Source organism: Oncorhynchus gorbuscha, linkage group LG22 (assembly GCF_021184085.1).
Source record: "Oncorhynchus gorbuscha isolate QuinsamMale2020 ecotype Even-year linkage group LG22, OgorEven_v1.0, whole genome shotgun sequence".
Lineage (NCBI taxonomy): Eukaryota > Metazoa > Chordata > Actinopteri > Salmoniformes > Salmonidae > Oncorhynchus > Oncorhynchus gorbuscha.
This window is the reverse complement of record NC_060194.1, coordinates 33,145,128-33,168,844: the sequence shown is the minus strand read 5'-3', so window position 1 is coordinate 33,168,844 and position 23,717 is coordinate 33,145,128. Positions and strand designations below refer to the sequence as shown.

Genomic DNA, 23,717 nt, shown 5'->3' with positions numbered 1-23,717 from the left:
TCTAAATACATTCCACTATTCAACTACATGTATTTTTGTTCAAATAAAGGTTATCTGAATACTTGTTTTGAAATCCATTGATAAGAAATTGAAATACCTGAAATAGTATTTGAAACCAGGTCTGGTATCTACAGTAAGCGTGGCGTCAAAGTACATTTCTAACCTTCCTTTTACCATCCCTTTATTGTGCCACCATGTCAGTGATTTGTAGTCCTCCAGACCTACATTTCTCTGTCAGTTGCATCAGTTCACTAATGCACTCTCACATCACCACAGGGACGGTGCGCAATTTAAGGGGTATTCATTTTATATTTGATATTATCTTTTTTTAGCTTTACCACTAGTTGTTATGTTAGTCTGTCTGCTCATCCATCCTCATCTCTCTCATCTCAGTGAATTAACTGCTGGGCTAAGTCAACAGTGTGTGTTATGTTAGTACACTCAACAGTGTGTGGATGTTAGTGCACTCAACAGTTTGTGGATGTTAGTGCACTCAACAGTGTGTTATGTTAGTGCACTCGACAGTGTGTGTTATGAACTTGGCTGCTTACTCATGCCTTAGTCTCCTCTGACTATGCAAACACTGACACACTCACACTTCTACAAAAAGAGAATTCCCATGCATCTTATTTTCATCTCCCTCTCTTTTCCACCATCCACCAGATGGCTGACCCATCTGCTCCCTCTCTCTTTCCCTCTATCTCTACCTCCATCTCTTTTCCCCAATACTCTGTGTTTCATACGATAGAAATCCATGATCTCCTGTACACAGAATCCTCCATCACTGTCTGGAGTTATTTACTTTCTCCAACTTGGTTTATCTTGGTACAAGGTGTATGTGGGTGGGTGTGTGTGTGTGTACTGTGCATGTGCCTGTATTTGGCCATACCCTGGTACACCTCAGGGTTATTTTGTTGTACTCAAACATTTGTGGACTCCTAGCTCATCTCTGTCTTTGAGGCTCTGTCACTTTCCTTATATAGATAGCTAAAGGCCTACTGAGAGGCCTCTGACTGACAGGTGAGCAGAAGGCACCAAATACACTCATAGACAAGCAAGTACACACATTTTGTGATTTGATTTGACACACACACACACAAACAAACAGACACACACACACACACACACACACACACACACACACACACACACACACACACACACACACACACACACACACACACACACACACACACACACACACACACACACACACACACACACACACACACACACACACACACACACACACACACACACACACACACTCGGATACAGAAATACACACACAATTAGCCCAAGGTTAAGGGAGGTACAGGATACTGATCATTTCCAACACATGCAGTGAAAGTCAACGAGGATATAGACAGAGAGACAGAGAGACAGACAGACAGCGGACGAGAGAGAGAGAGAGAGAGAGAGAGAGAGAGAGAGAGAGAGAGAGAGAGAGAGAGAGAGAGAGAGAGAGAGAGAGAGACAAGAAGGGACATCAATACACAGACATGCAAAACACAGACAGACATAACTATAAAACCAGAGGGTAGTGTGTACGGCCCAGTACATCAGCTTCCTGCCATCCAGGACCTCTATACCAGACTCCAGCCACACAAGTCATAGACTGTTCTCTCTGCTACTCTGTTTATTATCTATTACCTCGACAAACCTGTACCCCTGCACATTGACTCGGTACTCCTTGTATATAGTCTCATTATTGTTATTTTATTGTGATACAATTTGTCCTTTTGTTTATTTAGCACATAATTCTTACTTACTTTTTAAAAACTCTGCGTTGTTGGTTAAGGGCTCGTAAGTAAGCATTTCATGGTAAGGTCTACAATTTATTTGATTTGTTTTGAGGTGTGGACTTGAGTAATATGACTTGGATCAAGTCTGACTCAAGTCACAAACTTGATGCCTCAAGACTCAGGACTCGACTTTGACATGAGACTGATGACTTGAAATTATCTGGCCAGGTTTTGTATTGTTTTCTTACTCATTTTGTGGCACAAGAGTCTCCGTGGATTACTCTCCACGCAGCCAGAGACAGTATAGCACTTGCAAAAAAACACACACTCGGCCCTCTGATATGACCAGAAAACTATAAATCGCCACAGATCGGATAAGCTAGAGCAGTGAGAACATTTTGGGGGGTTGCAAATGTGAAACTCAATGGGAGAAATATATATTTACTGTATAACTTTGCTTATGCGATCTGGTCACTATCATAGGCCAATGGCAGGGTTCCCCAACTAGCTGAATTTGGCCAGCGGGTGGTTTGATTTACCCCCCCAAAGTTTTCTGATCATTTTTACAAATAATATGCAGTACCAGCCGAAAGACTCACCTACTCATTCAAGGGTTTTTCTTAATTTTTCACTATTTTCTACATTGTAGAATAATAGTGAAGTCATCAAAACTATGAAATAACACATATGGAATCATGTAGTAACCAAAAAACATTATTTAGGATAATAAATACAAACGGAGATATCTGTTTTTGCAAAAGAACCCCTCAAATATGTTGTACACTTTAATTGGGAATCATATTTAATTGGATCTGTAATTACTAAACAATTTATTCTCATTAATAACAAGGTGAACACTAGGACAAATTCTGTTTAATATGATGCCATTTTTGATGCCTCAGTCGGGCAGATACAAGTGCACAGTTTCATATCATCACATGTTTGTTGCGCAGAACTGTCAATGTGACAATGGCCCTGTCATGAGACAATCAGGATAATTGCCACACCTGAAGGTGTTACAAAATTGGGTAGCTTTGACAATCAAATGGGTGGGTATTAAAAGGCATGCAATTACAATGTGTAATGAAGCACAATGGCTGCTTTGGCACTGTTGGGAGATTTGGTGGACGGAAGAATTCGTAGAGAGCGGATTTTCAGAGCAAATTTTCAGAAACCAGCTAGATTTACTGGCCAACGATGATGAGTGGCATATGAGCCGGTTCCAAATACCAAGAGATGTTCTCTTGGATCTCTGTGCTGTAGTGGGCCCAGCTCTACAGAGAATCACCCTCAGAAACCAAGCCATGCCTGTCCCACTTCAACTCCTTGGCAAACTCGTTAGTCGCGTTGATGGTGTCTCTTTGCGTTTGCAGGACTGCATCTGTGAGGACACGGCTGCTGGAGGGTTGTGACACGAGTTGCAGTGGAGACACCATGGCTGGGCGCACTCACCTCCTCCTCAGCTGCAGCACCACCTCCTCAGTGGAACACTCACCTCCTCCTCAGCTGCAGCACCACCTCCTCAGTGGAACACTCACCTCCTCCTCAGCTGCAGCACCACCTCCTCAGTGGAACACTCACCTCCTCCTCAGCTGCAGCACCACCTCCTCAGTGGAACACTCACCTCCTGCTCAGCTGCAGCACCACCTCCTCAGTGGAACACTCACCTCCTGCTCAGCTGCAGCACCACCTCCCCAGCGGAACTCACCTCCTGCTCCGCTGCAGCGCCACCTCCCCAGTGGAACACTCACCTCCTGCTCAGCAGCAGCACCACCTCCTCAGTGGAACACTCACCTCCTGCTCAGCTGCAGCACCACCTCCCCAGTGGAACACTCACCTCCTGCTCAGCAGCAGCACCACCTCCCCAGTGGAACACTCACCTCCTGCTCAGCTGCAGCACCACCTCCCCAGTGGAACACTCACCTCCTGCTACGCTGCAGCACCACTTCCCCAGTGGAACACTCACCTCCTGCTCAGTTGCAGCACCACCTCCCCAGTGGAACACTCACCTCCTGCTCAGCTGCAGCACCACCTCCCCAGTGGAACACTCACCTCCTGCTCAGTTGCAGCACCACCTCCCCAGTGGAACACTCACCTCCTGCTCAGCAGCAGCACCACCTCCTCAGTGGAACACTCACCTCCTGCTCAGCTGCAGCACCACCTCCCCAGTGGAACACTCACCTCCTGCTCAGCAGCAGCACCACCTCCCCAGTGGAACACTCAGCTCCTGCTCAGCTGCAGCACCACCCCCCCAGTGGAACACTCACCTCCTGCTACGCTGCAGCACCACCTCCCCAGTGGAACACTCACCTCCTGCTCAGTTGCAGCACCACCTCCCCAGTGGAACACTCACCTCCTGCTCAGCAGCAGCACCACCTCCCCAGTGGAACACTCACCTCCTGCTCAGCTGCAGCACCACCTCCCCAGTGGAACACTCACCTCCTGCTACGCTGCAGACCCCTCCTGTCTCAGCCTCCAGTATTTATGCTGCAGTAGTTTATGTGTCGGGGGGCTAGGGTCAGTTTGTTTATCTGGAGTACTTCTCCTGTCCTATTCGGTGTCCTGTGTAAATCTAAGTGTGCGTTCTCTAATTCTCTCCTTCTCTCCTTCTTTCTCTCTCTCGGAGGACCTGAGCCCTAGAACCATGCCCCAGGACTACCTGACATGATGACTCCTTGCTGTCCCCAGTCCACCTGGCCATGCTGCTGCTCCAGTTTCAACTGGCCTGGGCCCTAGGACCATGTCCCAGGACTACCTGACATGAGGACTCCTTGCTGTCCCCAGTCCACCTGGCCATGCTCCTGCTCCAGTTTCAACTGTTCTGCCTTACTATTATTCAACCATGCTGGTCATTTATGAACATTTGAACATCTTGGCCACGTTCTGTTATAATCTCCACCCGGCACAGCCAGAAGAGGACTGGCCACCCCACATATGCTCTCTCTAATTCTCTCTTTCTTTCTCTCTCTCGGAGGACCTGAGCCCTAGGACCGTGCCCCAGGACTACCTGACATGATGGCTCCTTGCTGTCCCCAGTCCACCTGACTGTGCTGCTGCTCCAGTTTCAACTGTTCTGCCTTATTATTATTTGACCATGCTGGTCATTTATGAACATTTGAACATCTTGGTCATTTTCTGTTATAATCTCTACCCGGCACAGCCAGAAGAGGACTGGCCACCCCACATAGCCCGGTTCCTCTCTAGGTTTCTTCCTAGGTTTTGGCCTTTCTAGGGAGTTTTTCCTAGCCACCGTGCTTTTACACCTGCATTGTTTGCTGTTTGGGGTTTTAGGCTGGGTTTCTGTACAGCACTTTGAGATATCAGCTGATGTACGAAGGGCTATATAAATAAATTTGATTTGATTTGATTCCCCAGTGGAACACCCACCTCCTGCTCAGTTGCAGCACCACCTCCCCAGTGGAACACTCACCTCCTGCTCAGCAGCAGCACCACCTCCCCAGTGAAACACTCACCTCCTGCTCAGCTGCAGCACCACCTCCCCATTGGAACACTCACCTCCTGCTCAGCTGCAGCACCACCTCCCCAGTGGAACACTCACCTCCTGCTCAGCAGCAGCACCACCTCCCCAGTGGAACACTCACCTCCTGCTCCACTGCAGCACCACCTCCCCAGTGGAACACTCACCTCCTGCTCAGCTGCAGCAGCACCTCCCCAGCGGAACACTCACCTCCTGCTCTGCTGCAGCACCACCTCCCCAGTGGAACACTCACCTCCTGCTCAGTTGCAGCACAACCTCCCCAGTGGAACACTCACCTCCTACTCAGTTGCAGCACCACCTCCCCAGTGGAACACTCACCTCGTGCTCAGCTGCAGCACCACCTCCCCAGTGGAACACTCACCTCCTGCTCAGCAGCAGCACCACCGACCCCGCTGGAACACGCAGCATCTAAAAACAATAGAAAATGTCAATTGTTTGTTTTGCATGTCCGTGTTCCCCTCCATCTCTGTCACTACTCCACTCAGGAGGAATTCCCCTATAATACCAGCAAGTCGCTCATCAAGGGGGTTGAGTTCCGGTGTCCCCTTTCCCCCGCCCGTGGCAAAAACATAAGGCTTTGCACCTTTTTGACTCCACTTTTATGTCGGACCACTTATTTTTATTTCTGAGAGGGTCCGACCTTCTGAGCCAGCAGCATTCACAGCGTCCGCCACATGCTGCCACCTAATGGCTTTTTGGCATTTGTAAAGCAGTGTCCACCAAACAATATATTTTTTCATGCTTCAAACTCCCCTACAAGAACTTCCATTTCACACTGGGTGTAATTTCTTTTTTTTGCCTTTCTGTCAGGATTTGTCGTCATTGTCGTCATGCAGTCAGTATGGATTAATATTCATTAGGGCATTTCACTGACTATTTATAGGCAACCATGGGCGTTAAAAAGGGTGGGACAAGACGCTCGCTCACGTGCGCCAAATTTCGAGTTGATAGAGATTTATAAAGGGAAACCGGCGTGGGACGTGTGTGTGCAGTGTGTTAGAAATCAGAATATTTTTGTGGGTAGGCACCTCCTGTGTTTCATCCATATGCCACCTTTTGAGTGAATCCTCCGCACAGTTTTATAAATGAGGCCCCAGGCCATCTGATGCAGCACTCTTATCACTCTCTTTATTGGTCAAATAGCCCTTACACAGCCTGGAGGTGCAGAAAAAATGATGCAGAAAAATTTATCCACGCTTTTGTCACTTCTAGGTTAGACTACTGCAATGCTCTACTTTCCGGCTACCCGGATAAAGCACTAAATAAACTTCAGTTAGTGCTAAATACGGCTGCTAGAGTCCTGACTAGAACCAAAAAAATTGATCATATTACTCCAGTGCTAGCCTCTCTACACTGGCTTCCTGTCAAAGCAAGGGCTGATTTCAAGGTTTTACTGCTAACCTACAAAGCAATACATGGCCTTGCTCCTACCTATCTCTCTGATTTGGTCCTGCCGTACATACCTACACGTACGCTACGGTCACAAGACGCAGGCCTCCTAATTGTCCCTAGAATTTCTAAGCAAACAGCTGGAGGCAGGGCTTTCTCCTATAGAGCTCCATTTTTATGGAACAGTCTGCCTACCCATGTCAGAGACGCAAACTCGGTCTCAACCTTTAAGTCTTTACTGAAGACTCATCTCTTCAGTGGGTCATATGATTGAGTGTAGTCTGGCCCAGGAGTGGGAAGGTGAACGGAAAGGCTCTGGAGCAACGAACCGCCCTTGCTGTCTATGCCTGGCCGGTTCCCCTCTTTCCACTGGGATTCTCTGCCTCTAACCCTATTACAGGGGCTGAGTCACTGGCTTACTGGGGCTCTCTCATGCCGTCCCTGGAAGGGGTGCGTCACCTGAGTGGGTTGATTCACTGATGTGGTCATCCTGTCTGGGTTGGCGCCCCCCCTTGGGTTGTGCCATGGTGGAGATCTTTGTGGGCTATACTCAGCCTTGTCTCAGGATGGTAAGTTGGTGGTTGAAGATATCCCTCTAGTGGTGTGGGAGCTGTGCTTTGGCAAAGTGGGTGGGGTTATATTCTTCCTGTTTAGCCCTGTCCGGGGGTGTCCTTGGATGGGGCCACAGTGTCTCCTGATCCCTCCGGTCTCAGCCTCCAGTATTTATGCTGCAGTAGTTTCTGTGTCGGGGGGCTAGGGTCAGTTTGTTATATCTGGAGTACTTCTCCTGTCCTATTCGGTGTCCTGTGTGAATCTAAGTGTGCGTTCTCTAATTCTCTCCTTCTCTCTTTCTTTCTCTCTCTCGGAGGACCATGCCCCAGGACTACCTGACATGATGACCCCTTGCTGTCCCCAGTCCACCTGGCCGTGCTTCTGCTCCAGTTTCAACTGTTCTGCCTTATTATTATTCGACCATGCTGGTCATTTATGAACATTTGAACATCTTGGCCATGTTCTGTTATAATCTCCACCCGGCACAGCCAGAAGAGGACTGGCCACCCCACATAGCCTGGTTCCTCTCTAGGTTTCTTCCTAGGTTTTGGCCTTTCTTGGGAGTTTTTCCTAGCCACCGTGCTTCTACACCTGCATTGCTTGCTGTTTGGGGTTTTAGGCTGGGTTTCTGTACAGCACTTTGAGATATCAGCTGATGTACGAAGGGATATATAAATACATTTGATTTGATTTGATTTAGTCCCAATAAGCGCAAACCAGATGGGATGGCCTATCACTGCAGAATGCTGTGGTAGCCATGCTGGTTAAGTGGGCCTTGAATTATAAATAAATCACTGACAGCGTCAACAGCAAAGCACTCCCAGACCATCACACCTTCTCCTCCATGCTTCACGGTGGGAACTACACAAGCGGAGATCATCCGTTCACCTACTCTTGGTCTTACAAAGACACAGTGGTTGGAACCAAAAATCTCACATTTGGACTCATCAGACCAAAGGACGGATTTCCACCAGTCTAATGTCCTTTGCTCATGTTTCTTGGCCCAAACAAGTCTCTTCTTATTATTGGTGTCCTTTAGTAGTGGTTTCTTTGCAGCAATTCGACCATGAAGCCCCTGCCGAGGCGGCAGGGTAGCCTAGGGGTTATAGAGTTGGACTAGTAACCGAAAGGTTGCAAGTTCAAATCCCTGAGTTGACAAGGTACAAATCTGTCGTTCTGCCCCTGAACAGGCAGTTAACCCACTGTTCCTAGGCCGTCATTGAAAATAAGAATTTGTTCTTAACTGACTTGCCTAGTAAAATAAAGGTAAAAAATTAAATAAATAAAAAATGTGGTCTCCTCTGAACAGTTGATGTTGAGATGTGTCTTTGAAGCATTAATTCAGGCTGCAATTTCTGAGGCTGGTAAAGAACGTATCCTCCGCAGCAGAGGTAACTCTGGGTCTTCCTTTTTTGTGGCGGTCCGCATGAGATCCAGCTTCATCACAGCGCTTGATGGTTTTTGCGACTGCACTTGAAGAAACTTCAAAGTTCTTGAAATGTTCCATATTGACTGACCTTCATGTGTTAAAGTAATGATGGACTGTCATTTATCTTTGCTTATTTGAGCTGTTCTTGCCATAATATGGACCAAATAGGGCTATCGTCTGTATACCCCCCTACCTTGTCACAACACAACTGATAGGCTCAAACAAATAAACCTCTAACAAGGCACACCTGTTAATTGAAATGCATTCCAGTTGTGTCCAAACCTTTGACTGGTACTGTATATATAAATATATGTGATGGGATGTATAGCCATTATGGACTGTATTTGGATGCTGGCCTTGAAGGCAGAGTTCCTCTGTCCAGTGTCTGTGTTCTTTTGCCCATCTTAATCTTTTTTATGGCCAGTCTGAGATATGGCTTTTTCTTTGCAACTTCGCCTAGAAGTCCAGCATCCCGGAGTTGCCTCTTCACTGTTGACGTTGAGACTGGTGTTTTGCAGGTACTATTTAATGAAGCTGCCAGTTGAGGACTTGTGAGGCGTCTGTTTCTCAAACTAGACACTCTAATGTACTTGTCCTCTTGCTCAGTTCTGCACCGGGGCCTCCCACTCCTCTTTCTATTATGGTTAGAGCCCGTTTGCACTGTTCTGTGAAGGGAGTAGTACACAACATTGTAAGAGATCTTCAGTTCTTGGCAATGTCTCGCATGGAATAGCATTCATTACTCAGAACAAGAATAGACTGACGAGTTTCAGAAGAAAGGTCTTGGTTTCTGGCCATTTTGAGCCTGTAATCGAACCCACAAATGCTGATGCTCCAGATACTCAACCATTCTAAAGAAAGCCCGTTGTATTGCTTATTTAATCAGCACAATAGTTTTCAGCTGTGCTAACATAATTGCAAAATGTTTTTCTAATAATCAATTAGCCTTTTAAAATGACAAACTTGGATTTGCTAACACAATGTGCCATTGGAACACAGGAGTGATGGTTGCTGATAATGGGCCTCGGTACGCCTATGTAGATATTCCATAAAAAATCAGCCGTTTCCAGTTAAAATAGTAATTTACAACATTAACAATGTCTACACTGTATTTCTGATCAATTTGATGTTATTTTAATGGGAAAAATGTGCTTTTCTTTCAAAAACAAGGACATTTCTAAGTGACCCCAAACTTTTGAACGGTAGTGTATATATATATACATTCTTAATCCATTCTATATTTAGATGTACGTGTATTTTGGGTATATGTTGTGAAACTGTTAGATATTACTTGTTAGATTTTACTGCACTGTTGGAGCTAGAAGCACAAGCACTTCACTACATCCGCAATAATGTCTGCTAAACGTGTATGTAGCCAATATAATTTGACTTGATTTGATTATTTGATTTGATAGTTGAATAGGATGGTATAGACTAGAATACAGTATATACATATGAAATTAGTAAAACAGTATGTAAACATTATTAAAGTGACCGGTGTTCCATTATTAAAGTGACCAATAATTCCATGCCTATGTACATAGGGCAGCAGCCTCAAAGGTACAGGGTTGAGTAACCAGCTGGTAGCCGGCTAGTGATAGTGACTAAGTTCAGGGCAGAGTACTGGGTGGAGGCTGGCTAGTGGTGAATATTTAACAGTCTTGTGACCTTTAGATAGAAGCTGTTTTCAGTCTCTCAGTCCCAGTATTGATGCACCTGTAATGACCTCACCTTCTGGATGATAGCGGGGTGAACAGGCTGTGGCTCAGTTGATTGATGTACTTTATCTTTTTGGCCTTCCTGTGACATCAGGTGCTGTAGTTGTCCAGAATGGCAGGCAGTGTGCCCCTGGTGATGCGTTTGGCAGTTTGTGAGGATCTTAGTGGCCAAGCCAAATTTCTTCAGCCTCCTGAGGTTGAAAAAGGTGCTGTTTTGCCTTCTTTGCCACACTGTCTGTGTGTGTGGACCATTTCAGATTGTAAGCGATGTGTACGCCGAGGAACTTGAAGCTTTTCAGCTTCTCCACTATGGCCCCGTTGATGTGGATGGGGGCATGCTCACTCTGCTGTCTCCTGAAGTCTACAATAAACTCTTCATTTTGTTGACATTGAGGTAAAAGTTATTTTCCTAGCACCACTCTGCCAGAGCCCACACCTCCTCACTGAAGATTGTCTCATCATTGATGGTAATCAGGTATACTACTGTTGTGTCATCTGCAAACATGATGATTGAGTTGGAGGTGTGCGTGGCCATGCAGTCATGGGTTAACAGGGAGTACAGGAGGGGGCTGAGTACCCACCTTTGTGGGGCCCCTGTGTTGAGGATCTGCGTAGTGGAGGGCGGGGTACAGACTAGAGGTCGTCCGATTAAGATTTTTTCAACACTGATACCGATACTGATTATTGGAGGACCAATAAAGCTGGTACCGATTAATCAACAGATTTTTATTTTTTTTATTTGGAATAATGACAATTGCAACAATACTGAAAGAACAGTTATTTTAACTTAATATAATACAGAAATAAAATCAATTTAGCCTCAAATAAATAATGAAACATGCTCAATTTGGTTTAAATAATGCAAAAACAAAGTGTTGGAGAAGAAAGTAAAAGTGCAATATTTGCCATGTAAGAGGGCTAACGTATAAGTTCCTTGCTCAGAACATTAGAACATATGAAAGCTGGTGGTTCCTTTTAACATGAGTCTTCAATATTCCCAGGTAAGACGTTTTAGGTTGTAGTTATTATAGGAATTATAGGACTATTTCTCTCTATACCATTTGTATTTCATTAACCTTTGACTATTGGATGTTCTTATAGGCACTTTAGTATTGCCAGTGTAACAGTATAGCTTCCGTCCCTCCCCTCGCTCCTCTCTGGGCTTGAACCAGGAACACAACAGCCACCCTGGAAGCAACGTTACCCATGCAGAGCAAGGGAAACAACCACTCCAAGGCTCAGAGCTAGCGAGTGACGTTTGAAATTCAATTAGCGCGCGCTAACTAGCCAGCCATTTCTGTCTGGGCCTGCAGCCTTGCGAGTGTTAACGCGCTTAAATGTCTTACTCGCGTTGGCAATGGAGAACCAACTGTGGCACTGCATTATCCTCAAAGCGGGCAAAGAAAGTGTTTAGCTTGTCTGGGAGCAAGACGTCGGTGTCTGCGACATGGCTGGTTTTCCCTTTGTAATCCATGATTGTCTGTAGACCCTGCCACATACGTCTCGTACCTGAGTTGTTAAATTGCAACTCCACTTTGTCTCTGTACTGTTTTTGTTGTTGTTGAGTTAACTGTGTTTTCTATTGGTTTTCTATGGGAAACTAGATTTATGAGGCACCTGGTTGCAGTTCCTATTGCTTCCACTAGTTGTCAACAGTTTAGAAATTGGTTGATGTTTTTCCTTTGAGAAATGAAGAAGTAGGGCTGTTCAGTGTCAAGCCAAGTGGACTCTTTTGTTTGGTGCGCACAACCTGGAACTCGCTCCACTTTGATTTTATCCGCTATTGAACACAGTATATTCCGTTTTAAATTTGACCGATTATTTACGTTTTAGGATACCTAAAGTTGGACTAGGAAAATTGTTTGAAATGTTTGTACCAAGTTTACAGGTAACTTTTAAAATCATTTTTAGTCATGTTGGGCGAGTTGGAACCGGTGTTCTTCTGAATCAAACATGCCAAATAAATTGACATTTTGGGGATATAAGGAAGCAATTTATCAAACAAAAGGACCATTTGTGATGTTTCTGGGACATTTTCGAGTGCCAACAGAAGAAGATCTTCAAAGGCATGAATTATATTGTTATTTCTGACTTTCATGTCGCACCTCCCTGGTTGAAAAATGTTTGTCATGCATTTGTATGATGGGGCGCTGTACAGATAATCGCATGGTTTGCTTTCACCGTAAAGCCTTTTTGAAATATGACATGGTGGCTGGATTAACAAGAAGTTAAGCTTTATTTGTATGTATTACACTTGTGATTTCATGAAAGTTAAATATTTGTAGTAATTTAATTTGAATTTGGCTCTCTGCCATTTCACCGGATGCTGTCAAATTGATCCCGCTAAAGGGATTTGATCCCTAAGAAGTTTTTAACAAGACAATAACTAGGAGATGGAGAAATGTAAAAAAAAAATGGACAGAAATGCTTTTCTGATTCTGTAGTTGTTGTTGAAATATTGAACAAAGAACAGAAAGTGGGTGTACTGTATGTTTAGAAAAATAATATAGTCTGGTGTGTGTGTGTGTGTGTGTGTGTGTGTGTGTGTGCATGTTTGTGTAAGTGTGTGTGTGTGTCACAGCTGCTACCAGGGACACTCCTGGACAGAGCAGCGTGGGACCGGAGACCTCAGGTGTGGCTACAGCAGACCTATTCTAGGAGGGAGTATGGAGAGATGAAGGGATAGAGGTATGGAGAGAGATGGAGGGGTCAGAGGTCAACGTGGGTACAGGGTCAGCTGTATTCGTTTGGAATTAACAAAACCATTTAAAACCCTGTGTAACTGTGACCTAACCAAATAAAACATTACAAAAGCGATACAAGGATAACATCCTTGCCCCCAAGAGCAGTCTTGCCCCCCCCCCCCCACACACCTTGCCCCCATCGCCCTGGGTGGCCCAACTATACCTAGCTGTCTCGGAGCAGAGGGACGAGGAGAAGTGTAGAGATGAGGACCTCCTGCGCTGTTCTCTAATCTGTTGCTTTAACCCTTCATTAAACACACTCAGCATTTAACTCCTCGCTGACTGAGCCCTGCCTGCCTCGCAAAATCACACAGCCCTCTGGTGGGATCCCAGCTGAGCTCAGATATGCCAATTAGTGAGATGAAAGCCAAGGCTACATCAGCCGGATCAGAGCTAGGCATTACAAGACTCAGGTGAAACAAACAAACCAATTAATTAATTAATTAATCCTACCAATCAACCAGACTGTGTATGTGTTTGAGAAGGGAGAGTTATCGAGAACAGATGGTGTGTGTGTGTGTGTGTGTGTGTGTGTGTGTGTGTGTGTGTGTGTGTGTGTGTGTGTGTGTGTGTGTGTGTGTGTGTGTGTGTGTGTGTGTGTGTGTGTGTGTGTGTGTGTGTGTGTGTGTGTGTGTGTGTGTGTGTGTGTGTCTAAGAGTCTTTGTGGGAGTAATACGAGAGGTCCTGGAACTGATTGCAGTAAACTGATAAACAGATGAAAGCAGCAAACGAGAACAGTGAGAAAAAGTCTTTAATGTTTCATGTTAGGGAACGACGCTGGTGAAAGACTGACAACATGGAGCCGTAGTAAAAATACCAGAGCAGAGCAGCTTTACAAGGCAGTGCTTTAGAACAATAGAGCGAGAGGGACAGCAGCTAGCCAGGCAGAGAGGCAGAGGCAGTACTCTACTCAGTAAAGATCAGAAACAAGGGACCATAATAAGGCTCACATAAGGCCAGCCATACAAGCCATTAGATCAAGGTAACATCGGCAATGAGCAGCCATGAGGATCACAGTTAAGACATTGCAGATATTGGCAACATAAATCCTCACACAGAGAAACGTATGGCATGACAGTAAGAGGGAAATAGACGTAAGAGATTAAAGACACAACATTATCATAGAGGAACAAGAAGGATCCCATCTAATGTATTGCATGTGTTATAGTTCACATAGTTAAAAGTATTGAATGTGGTTGAAGGCGGATAGGTAGCAATTCTTACTAGGGTTAATGGTCAAGTGGTATGTGGTGCCAACGTTTGATCCACAGGGCAGAGGGGCAGAGGACCAGGCGCCATGCTGCCACTGTGCCCTTGAAGAGAAAAGGGCTACATGAGCAGACTGCTGAAAAAGGTCTTGGAGAGGCAGTGGGGAGAGAAGAGAACAGAGAGCCAGTGAACTGAATCATCACCACCATCAATGTAATGAGAGGAGATCTGTCCTGAGAGAGGAGATAGAGAGGGGGGGTGGAGAGAGAGGGGAGGTGAGAGAGAGGAGCAGGGGAAAAGGTTGAAAAGGAGAGGGGGAGAGACAGGAGAAAGGGAAGGGGAGATAGGGGGGAGGAAGTGACAGGGGCAGAGAGAACAGGAGGGTAGAGGGATTGAGAGAGGCATGGGCAAGGGAAATAGAGAGGGAAGGAAAATGGAGATTGTGATTCAGAGAGGACATGGGAGAGAGAAAAAAAGAGAGAGAAAGAGCTGAGAGGGGATAGAGAATAAGAGGGATATGGGGACTGTGACAGAAATGGAAAGTGAGAGAGGGGGGGAGACACAGCGGATAAATATTTGTTCGGCTTTCTGCTGCAGTGCTGACGAGGGAGCTTAACATCAGAGACTGAATACCATCGAAGGGACAGACTGCTGGTTGTTTGAGGTTGTGGCACTCCAGCTGTCAAAAGGAAGAGAAGAGACAAAAAGTGAGAGCAAAGGCCCAGGTAAGGGCAAGAACAGAGAGAGAGGGAGAGAGAGAGAGGTGAGATTAATTTATGACTGAGAATTAGAGGACAGAGAGAAAGGGGCCAGAAAAGGGCAAGAAGAGAGAGAGAGAGATAAAGACTGAGAATTAGAGGACAGAGAGAAAGGAGCAAGAAGAGAGAGAGATATTTTATTCTCTCTTACTATTCTCAGGTTACTACAATCACACATTGTAAATTATCATAAATGATCATATTCATTATACAATCCATTCAATACCCACTCAGTCTCATAATCTATATCACCCTCTTCAATAATTTCCAGAATATCAAATCAAATCAAATTTATTTATATAGCCCTTCGTACATCAGCTGATATCTCAAAGTGCTGTACAGAAACCCAGCCTAAAACCCCAAACAGCAAACAATGCAGGTGTAAAAGCACGGTGGCTAGGAAAAACTCCCTAGAAAGGCCAAAACCTAAGAAGAAACCTAGAGAGGAACCGGGCTATGTGGGGTGGCCAGTCCTCTTCTGGCTGTGCCGGGTAGAGATTATAACAGAACATGACCAAGATGTTCAAATGTTCATAAATGACCAGCATGGTCAAATAATAATAAGGCAGAACAGTTGAAACTGGAGCAGCAGCACAGTCAGGTGGACTGGGGACAGCAAGGAGCCATCATGTCAGGTAGTCCTGGGGCACGGTCCTAGGGCTCAGGTCCTCCGAGAGAGAGAAAGAAAGAGAGAATTAGAGAGAGCATATGTGGGGTGGCCAGTCCTCTTCTGGCTGTGCCGGGTGGAGATTATAACAGAACGTGGCCAAGATGTTCAAATGTTCATAAATGACCAGCATGGTTGAATAATAGTAAGGCAGAACAGTTGAAACTGGAGCAGGAGCATGGCCAGGTGGACTGGGGACAGCAAGGAGTCCTCATGTCAGGTAGTCCTGGGACATGGTCCTAGGGCCCAGGCCAGTTGAAACTGGAGCAGCAGCATGGCCAGGTGGACTGGGGACAGCAAGGAGTCATCATGTCAGGTAGTCCTGGGGCATGGTCCTAGGGCTCAGGTCCTCCGAGAGAGAGAAAGAACGAGAGAAGGAGAGAATTAGAGAACGCACACTTAGATTCACACAGGACACCGAATAGGACAGGAGAAGTACTCCAGATAAACAAACTGACCCTAGCCCCCCGACACATAAACTACTGCAGCATAAATACTGGAGGCTGAGACAGGAGGGGTCAGGAGACACTGTGGCCCCATCCGAGGACACCCCCGGACAGGGCCAAACAGGAAGGATATAACCCCACCCACTTTGCCAAAGCACAGCCCCCACACCACTAGAGGGAAACCTTCAATCACCAACTTACCATCCTGAGACAAGGCAGAGTATAGCCCACAAGGATCTCCGACACGGTACAACCCAAAGGGGGGGGGGGGGACCCAGACAGGCCGACCACAACAGTGAATCAACCCACCCAGGTGATGCACCCCCCCCCCAGGGACGGCACGAGAGAGCCCCAGCAAGCCAGTGACTCAGCCCCCGTAACAGGGTTAGAGGCAGAGAATCCCAGTGGAAAGAGGGGAACCGGCCAGGCAGAGACAGCAAGGGCGGTTCGTTGCTCCAGAGCCTTTCCGTTCACCTTCCCACTCCTGGGCCAGACTACACTCAATCATATGACCCACTGAAGAGATGAGTCTTCAGTAAAGACTTAAAGGTTGAGACCGAGTTTGCGTCTCTGACATGGGTAGGCAGACCGTTCCATAAAAATGGAGCTCTATAGGAGAAAGCCCTGCCTCCAGCTGTTTGCTTAGAAATTCTAGGGACAATTAGGAGGCCTGCGTCTTGTGACCGTAGCGTACGTGTAGGTATGTACGGCAGGACCAAATCAGAGAGGTAGGTAGGAGCAAGCCCATGTAATGCTTTGTAGGTTAGCAGTAAAACCTTGAAATCAGCCCTTGCTTTGACAGGAAGCCAGTGTAGAGAGGCTAGCACTGGAGTAATATGATCAAATTTTTTGGTTCTAGTCAGGATTCTAGCAGGCGTATTTAGCACTAACTGAAGTTTATTTAGTGCTTTATCTGGGTAGCCGGAAAATAGAGCATTGCAGTAGTCTAACCTAGAAGTGACAAAAGCATGGATTAATTTTTCTGCATCATTTTTGGACAGAAAGTTTCTGATTTTTGCAATGTTACGTAGATGGAAAAAAGCTGTCCTCGAAATGGTCTTGATATGTTCTTCAAAAGAGAGATCAGGGTCCAGAGTAACGCCGAGGTCCTTCACAGTTTTATTTGAGACGACTGTACAACCATTAAGATTAATTGTCAGATTCAACAGAAGATCTCTTTGTTTCTTGGGACCTAGAACAAGCATCTCTGTTTTGTCCGAGTTTAATAGTAGAAGGTTTGCAGCCATCCACTTCCTTATGTCTGAAACACATGCTTCTAGCGAGGGCAATTTTGGGGCTTCACCATGTTTCATTGAAATGTACAGCTGTGTGTCATCCGCATAGCAGTGAAAGTTTACATTATGTTTTCGAATAACATCCCCAAGAAGTAAAATATATAGTGAAAACAATAGTGGTCCTAAAACAGAACCTTGAGGAACACCGAAATGTACAGTTGATTTGTCAGAGGACAAACCATTCACAGAGACAAACTGATATCTTTCCGACAGATAAGACCTAAACCAGGCCAGAACATGTCCGTGTAGACCAATTTGGGTTTCCAATCTCTCCAAAAGAATGTGGTGATCGATGGTATCAAAAGCAGCACTAAGGTCTAGGAGCACGAGGACAGATACAGAGCCTCGGTCCGATGCCATCAAAATGTCATTTACCACCTTCACAAGTGCCGTCTCAGTGCTATGATGGGGTCTAAAACCAGACTGAAGCATTTCGTATACATTGTTTGTCTTCAGGAAGGCAGTGAGTTGCTGCGCAACAGCCTTCTCTAAAATCTTTGAGAGGAATGGAAGATTCGATATAGGCCGATAGTTTTTTATATTTTCTGGGTCAAGGTTTGGCTTTTTCAAGAGAGGCTTTATTACTGCCACTTTTAGTGAGTTTGGTACACATCCAGTGGATAGAGAGCCGTTTATTATGTTCAACATAGGAGGGCCAAGCACAGGAAGCAGCTCTTTCAGTAGTTTAGTTGGAATAGGGTCCAGTATACAGCTTGAAGGTTTAGAGGCCATGATTATTTTCATCATTGTGTCAAGAGATATAGTACTAAAACACTTGAGCGTCTCTCTTGATCCTAGGTCCTGGCAGAGTTGTGCAGACTCAGGACAACTGAGGTTTGGAGGAATACGCAGGTTTAAAGAGGAGTCCGTAATTTGCTTTCTAATAATCATAATCTTTTCCTCAAAGAAGTTCATGAATTTATCACTGCTAAAGTGCAAGTCATCCTCTCTTGGGGAATGCTGCTTTTTAGTTAGCTTTGCCACAGTATCAAAAAGGAATTTCGGATTGTTCTTATTTTCCTCAATTAAGTTAGAAAAATAGGACGATCGAGCAGCAGTAAGGGCTAGTCTTTGTAGTAACTGTCATTATTCCTATCACTACAATGTCCAGACACAGAGTCAATGTGACTCATACTGCAATCTAAGCTCCCATGATCTGCTGACCTGGTCCTTCTATACGTTTCCTCCTGTCCGCGATGGAGAAGAGTCATAGACTGTAGCAAATGGCACCATATTCCTATATAGTGCACTACTTTTGACCAGAAGTAGTGCACTATATAAGGAATAGGGTGCCATACATTACCATACATGTGTTTCTGTGTGAGTGGGGAAACCATCAGAACAGGGGAAGGTAACTAGATTCAGCCACGGGATGATTTTTGTCGGAGCTGATGGTCGGGGGGCCGGAACATAATTATAATAATTTGCACACTGAAAATTGACTACAACTAAGCCCAAAAATAGATTATACTTGAAAATAACAATAATTTCATATCTTGATTACATTGACACATATCAGATCGTCTCTTTAGCCATCCCTCCGGATCATCTGTCAATGGTGTCCTCCCCTCATCTCCGTATTCTCTCTCATTACCCTCACATTCACTTCCAGCCTGAATTACAATTGCAGACTCAGTAAAGAGGCAGGAAGCTGAGGGGCTGGACCTGAGTAACGAGCTCTGGGATGTTTAATTAATACCTCCCCTTCCCACCATGTACCAGGTGGGCGTTCAGGCCAGGGGGAAGACGGCATTGATCGGACCGGGCCTGGATGGGCCTGGGGAGGTAAAGGGGAAGGTGGACGATGGGCCGAGGTCGTCCCGGGGGAGATTCAGTGGAAATCTAGGAGAAGAAAGACAACTTCACGCCTCGGTGCAGAGTCTGGGCCTGGCTGAGTTGGGCCTGCTGATGAATGTCAAAAACCCTGCAGTCCTCTGAGACACTTCAAACCTCCAAAAACACTGTACTTTACTATCCCCTTCCCTTCCCACAGGCAGACAGGCAGACAGGCAAGCAGAGAGATAGCCTATTTCCATAAGTACTGCCGATAATGTGATGAATCTATATTGAACTCCATTTAATTGTGTATGTCATAAACTGGTCGTTTGATGTTGGATACATGAATCAGTGTTTGCTCCCTCCACCACACTGCCATGTATAAAATTACAAAAAGAGTTTTGCATTGGTTAGTTTTGCAAATGTTAGTTCATACAAACAATACCAAGCACTAAAACCAGCAGGCACTCAAAATCCTTTTGATACCCTGAAAAAACAAGAATAAAGGAGGAGCAATCCACTCCCAGTCCTACAGGGCATGATGATCACCATTTAATAAAGGTTGTCACTAGTTACCACAGCCACAAAGTCTACATAGGCTATATTGTAAAAAACAAAATATGAAAACATTTTATTTTTGGTCTTAATTTAAGGTTAGGGTTAGGCATAAGGTTAGGAGTGTGGTTACGGTTAGGTTTAAAATCTGATATAGAAGATAAATAGTAGAAATAGGCGGGGTTTAAGCCATAATTATGACTTTGTAGCCGTGGTAACTAGTGACCACCCATAAAGGACTCGGCAATAAAAACAAGCGCCACACAGGAGTACGTGGACTGAACATGGCAAGAGACCAGCGCTTCTCTTGACCCCGTGTCTGTTTGCCTGGGAGGCCAGGAACCTCTGCTGCTGACGATGAAACAAACAGACATGCCACGTTTATACAGTCAGGTGTCATGACAAGGTTTAAACTGCCCTGAGCACCAGGGTTCCTCTGGGGCTATCATTATCACCATCATCAGAACAACACGCACAGCAGTGGGGGAACAGCACACTAAAAGTGCCTACAAACCTGCCTCTGAAAATGACAAGGACTGACTCGGAATGGACCAGACCTGTTAGACCACACTTAAAGGCTGGCAATGTTTTCTCAGTGAGGAGTTATTCATTCTTGCCGCTGAATTATTTTGACGGAAAAGCCATTGTCAAAAACAATGTTGTGGAGAGGAAAAACAGGTTCGAGGAGACCAGCAGCACGTGACAGGAATGACAAGCGCCTCAGAGAAATGAAAAATGGCACCTCTCAAATGAGGCGAGGGAGCAGCAGCCTCTTGCACGACGGAGGATAGGGATGCGCAAGAAGCACAAACGCAATTATCCATCGCGCCAGCTCTGCTGTTTGTCAGAAACTGGCGCGCGTTTAAGGACTCGAGCATGCTGATTAGGCTTACCAGACGCCCGGAGAGCCTTCAGGGTGGACACAAGACAGCGCGCCCAGAGTCATTACCTCAGCCAAATAGACTTCTCATTTGTTTTGCCGATCCTGGTACAGCATCAAGGATGAGATTCAAATAAATAATATGTTTTTCTCTGGTACACTCAATCATCACCAAAGGCACACATGCTAATCATTGTTTTTCTCTTTGATCTCTTTGCTCCTACCGTCACATGGAATAAGTGTTTTAGATCGACCTGTAGATATATAATAATAATAATAATAATAATAATAATACAGTGCCTTCAGAAAGTATTCATACCCCTTGACTTATTCCACATTTTGTTGTTGTTAGAGCCTGAATTCAAAATGGATTACATTGCTTTTTTTCATTCAATAATGACAAAGTGAATCCATGTTTTTCGACATTTTTTGAAATACTACTGAAAATAAAATACAGAAATACACATTTGGCAGTAAATACAGCTTTGAGTCTTTCTGGGTCTCAGAGCTTTGCACACCTGAATTGTACAATATTTGCACATTACAAAAAATGGTATTCTTCAAGCTCTGTCAAGTTGGTTGTTGATCAATGCTAGACAGCCATTTTCAAGTCTTGCCATAGCTTTTCAAGACAATTTAAATCAAAACTGTAACTAGGCCAGGGACATTCAATGTCATCTTGGTAAGCAACTCCAGTGTATATTTGGCCTTGTGTTTTCGGTTATTGTCCTGCTGAAAGGTGAATTTGTCTCCGAGTGTCTGTTGGAAAGCAGACTGAACCAGACTGAACCGGGTTTTCCTCTAGGATTTTGCATGTGCTTAGCTCTATTCCATTTCTTCTTATCCCAAAAAACTCCCTAGTCCTTGTTGATGAAACGCATTCCCATAACATCATGCAGCCACCAACATGCTTGAAAATATGAAGAGTGGTACTCAGTTATGTGTAGTGTTGTATTTGGCCCAAACCTAACGCTTTGTATTCAGGACATAAAGTACATTTCTTTGCCACATTTTTTGCAGTTTTACTTTAGTGCCTTATTACGAACAAGATGCATGGTTTGGAATATATTTGTTCTGTACAAGCTTCCTTCTTTTCACTATGTCATTTCGGTTAGAATTATGGAGTAACTACAATGTTTTTGATCCATCCTCAGTTTTCTCCTATCACAGCCATTAAACTCTGTAACTGTTTTAAAGTGACCATGGCCTCATGGTGAAACCCCTGTGAGATTTATTTCCTCTCCTGCAACTGACGCCTGTATCTTATTAGTGACTGGGTCTATTGATATACTATCCAAAGTGTAATTCATAACTTCACCATGCTCAAAAGGAATATTCAATGTCTGATAAAAAAAATAAAAAAATAAATGTAACTACCAATAGGTGTCCTTCTTTGCGAGGCATTGGAAAACCTCCCTGGTCTTTGTGATGGAATCCGTGTTTGAAATTCACTGCTCGACTGAAGGACCTTACAGATATGTGTGTGTGTGTGGTACAGAGATGAGGTAGTGATTAAAAAATCATGTTAAACACTATTATTGCACACAGAGTGAGTCCATGCAACCTATTATATGACTTAAGGTCATGTTTTACTGCTGAACCTATTTAGGCTCGCCATAACAAAGGGGTTGAACACTGATTGGCTCAAGAAATTTCAGCTTTTCATTTGTAATCCATTTGTAAATACTTTGAAAAATATAATTCCACTTTGACATTATGGGGTATGGTGTGACACTAAATCTCATTTTAATCTATACATTCAAGCTGTAACACAACAAAATTTGGAAAAAGTTAAGGGGTGTGAATACTTTCTGAAGGCAATGTATATGCCATTATAGTACTTATATCCAAAATGGCTTACAGTCCTGCGTGCATAGATTTCACGTATGGGTGGCCCCAGCGGAAATCAAACCCACGACCCTTGGCGTTGCAAGCGCCATGCTCTACCGACTGAGCTACACAGGACCATCCACAGGAGCTATCCAGTTTGAAATGGATCTGTGTTCATCTAACAGACTGGCCTCCCCCAGGAGCCTCACCCTTAATCAGATTTGGTAGCTGAGACCAAAATTGCATAGGACCACCTGACAGATGGCATTACGTGGGCATAGAGGTTATTTTCTGACACTGTGAAAATCATTGTGCTGGCACCTTCCTATATCGCCATTCACCAGCTGGTCTTTTTCAAAATGCACTGTTATTTAGGTTCAAACACAATGTTATTTTCACCATTTGTCAAACCGTCCCCGTGTCACCATCCAATAGTCGATTTTAAATCATTATGAGAGTGGAGAGAGCAAATCATGAGATGATGAAACTGAAAAATGGCCCTCATATTGAGAGCTAAATGGCCCTATACCAAGGGTGGAGACCAGTGGCAGTCGGTGCCGTTTAAGATGAGGGAAGACGATACATTTTTTATGAGAATGGCTAATTTCTATTACAGCATATTGGATGACTGTCATTCATATTCCATTCACCCAGCTCAATGTAACATCAATAGGTTTTGGCTACTACATAACTCACATTTTCCCTGTACCCATCATGAGGTTGTAACTCTGGATAAGAGCGTCTGCTAAATGACTTAAATGTAAATGTAACAACCTAGCCTATGAATGAAAGTTCACAATGTAGTTTGAGAGAAATTTTAGTAATCAAAGTGACAGTGACATTGAGTACCGCCTTGCACACTCTTCCCTGCATCAAGTGGATCTAGGATATAATCATTAGTCCAACAGTTGCAAACAACAGTTTCAAATTCAGGTAGTATGTTAATCCCCATTTCGTTCCATTTAAGAAAAGTTTTTTAACAGAATCGGCGGAATTAATACATCCTTGATCACACACAAACATTTCACTTTCATAGCAGCCAAATACAAAAAGCATGACCATTTGTTTGTTGTATAATTCCATCTCGCATATAAGAGCTCTCCTCTTCTCACCTTTTCCTCTTATTTGTGGACTTCAGTGTAAAACACATCTGTCTGTGACCAGGTGAAAAAAGCTTTCCAAGCCAAACCTTCATAGCATAACTGCTAACCGCTAAGCACAGCCT

At 44.7% G+C, this 23,717-nt stretch overlaps 1 protein-coding gene across 1 annotated transcript; it reads left to right on the top strand.

Annotated features, from left to right (window-relative positions):
* The first annotated feature begins 2,838 nt into the window (after positions 1-2,838).
* Positions 2,839-5,656, top strand: LOC124009419 (extensin-3-like). Its single transcript, XM_046321236.1, has 3 exons — positions 2,839-2,855; positions 3,119-4,210; positions 5,230-5,656. The coding sequence occupies exons 1-3, from the start codon at positions 2,839-2,841 to the stop codon at positions 5,654-5,656; spliced, it is 1,536 nt and encodes a 511-aa protein (XP_046177192.1).
* Positions 5,657-23,717: the final 18,061 nt, after the last annotated feature.

Bases quoted from the DNA above. Each gene is read 5' to 3' on its own strand.
- LOC124009419 (XM_046321236.1), top strand. The intron at 4,211-5,229 runs GTCTCAGCCTCC...CCTCCTGCTCAG, and splicing joins CTACGCTGCAGACCCCTCCT to CTGCAGCACCACCTCCCCAT.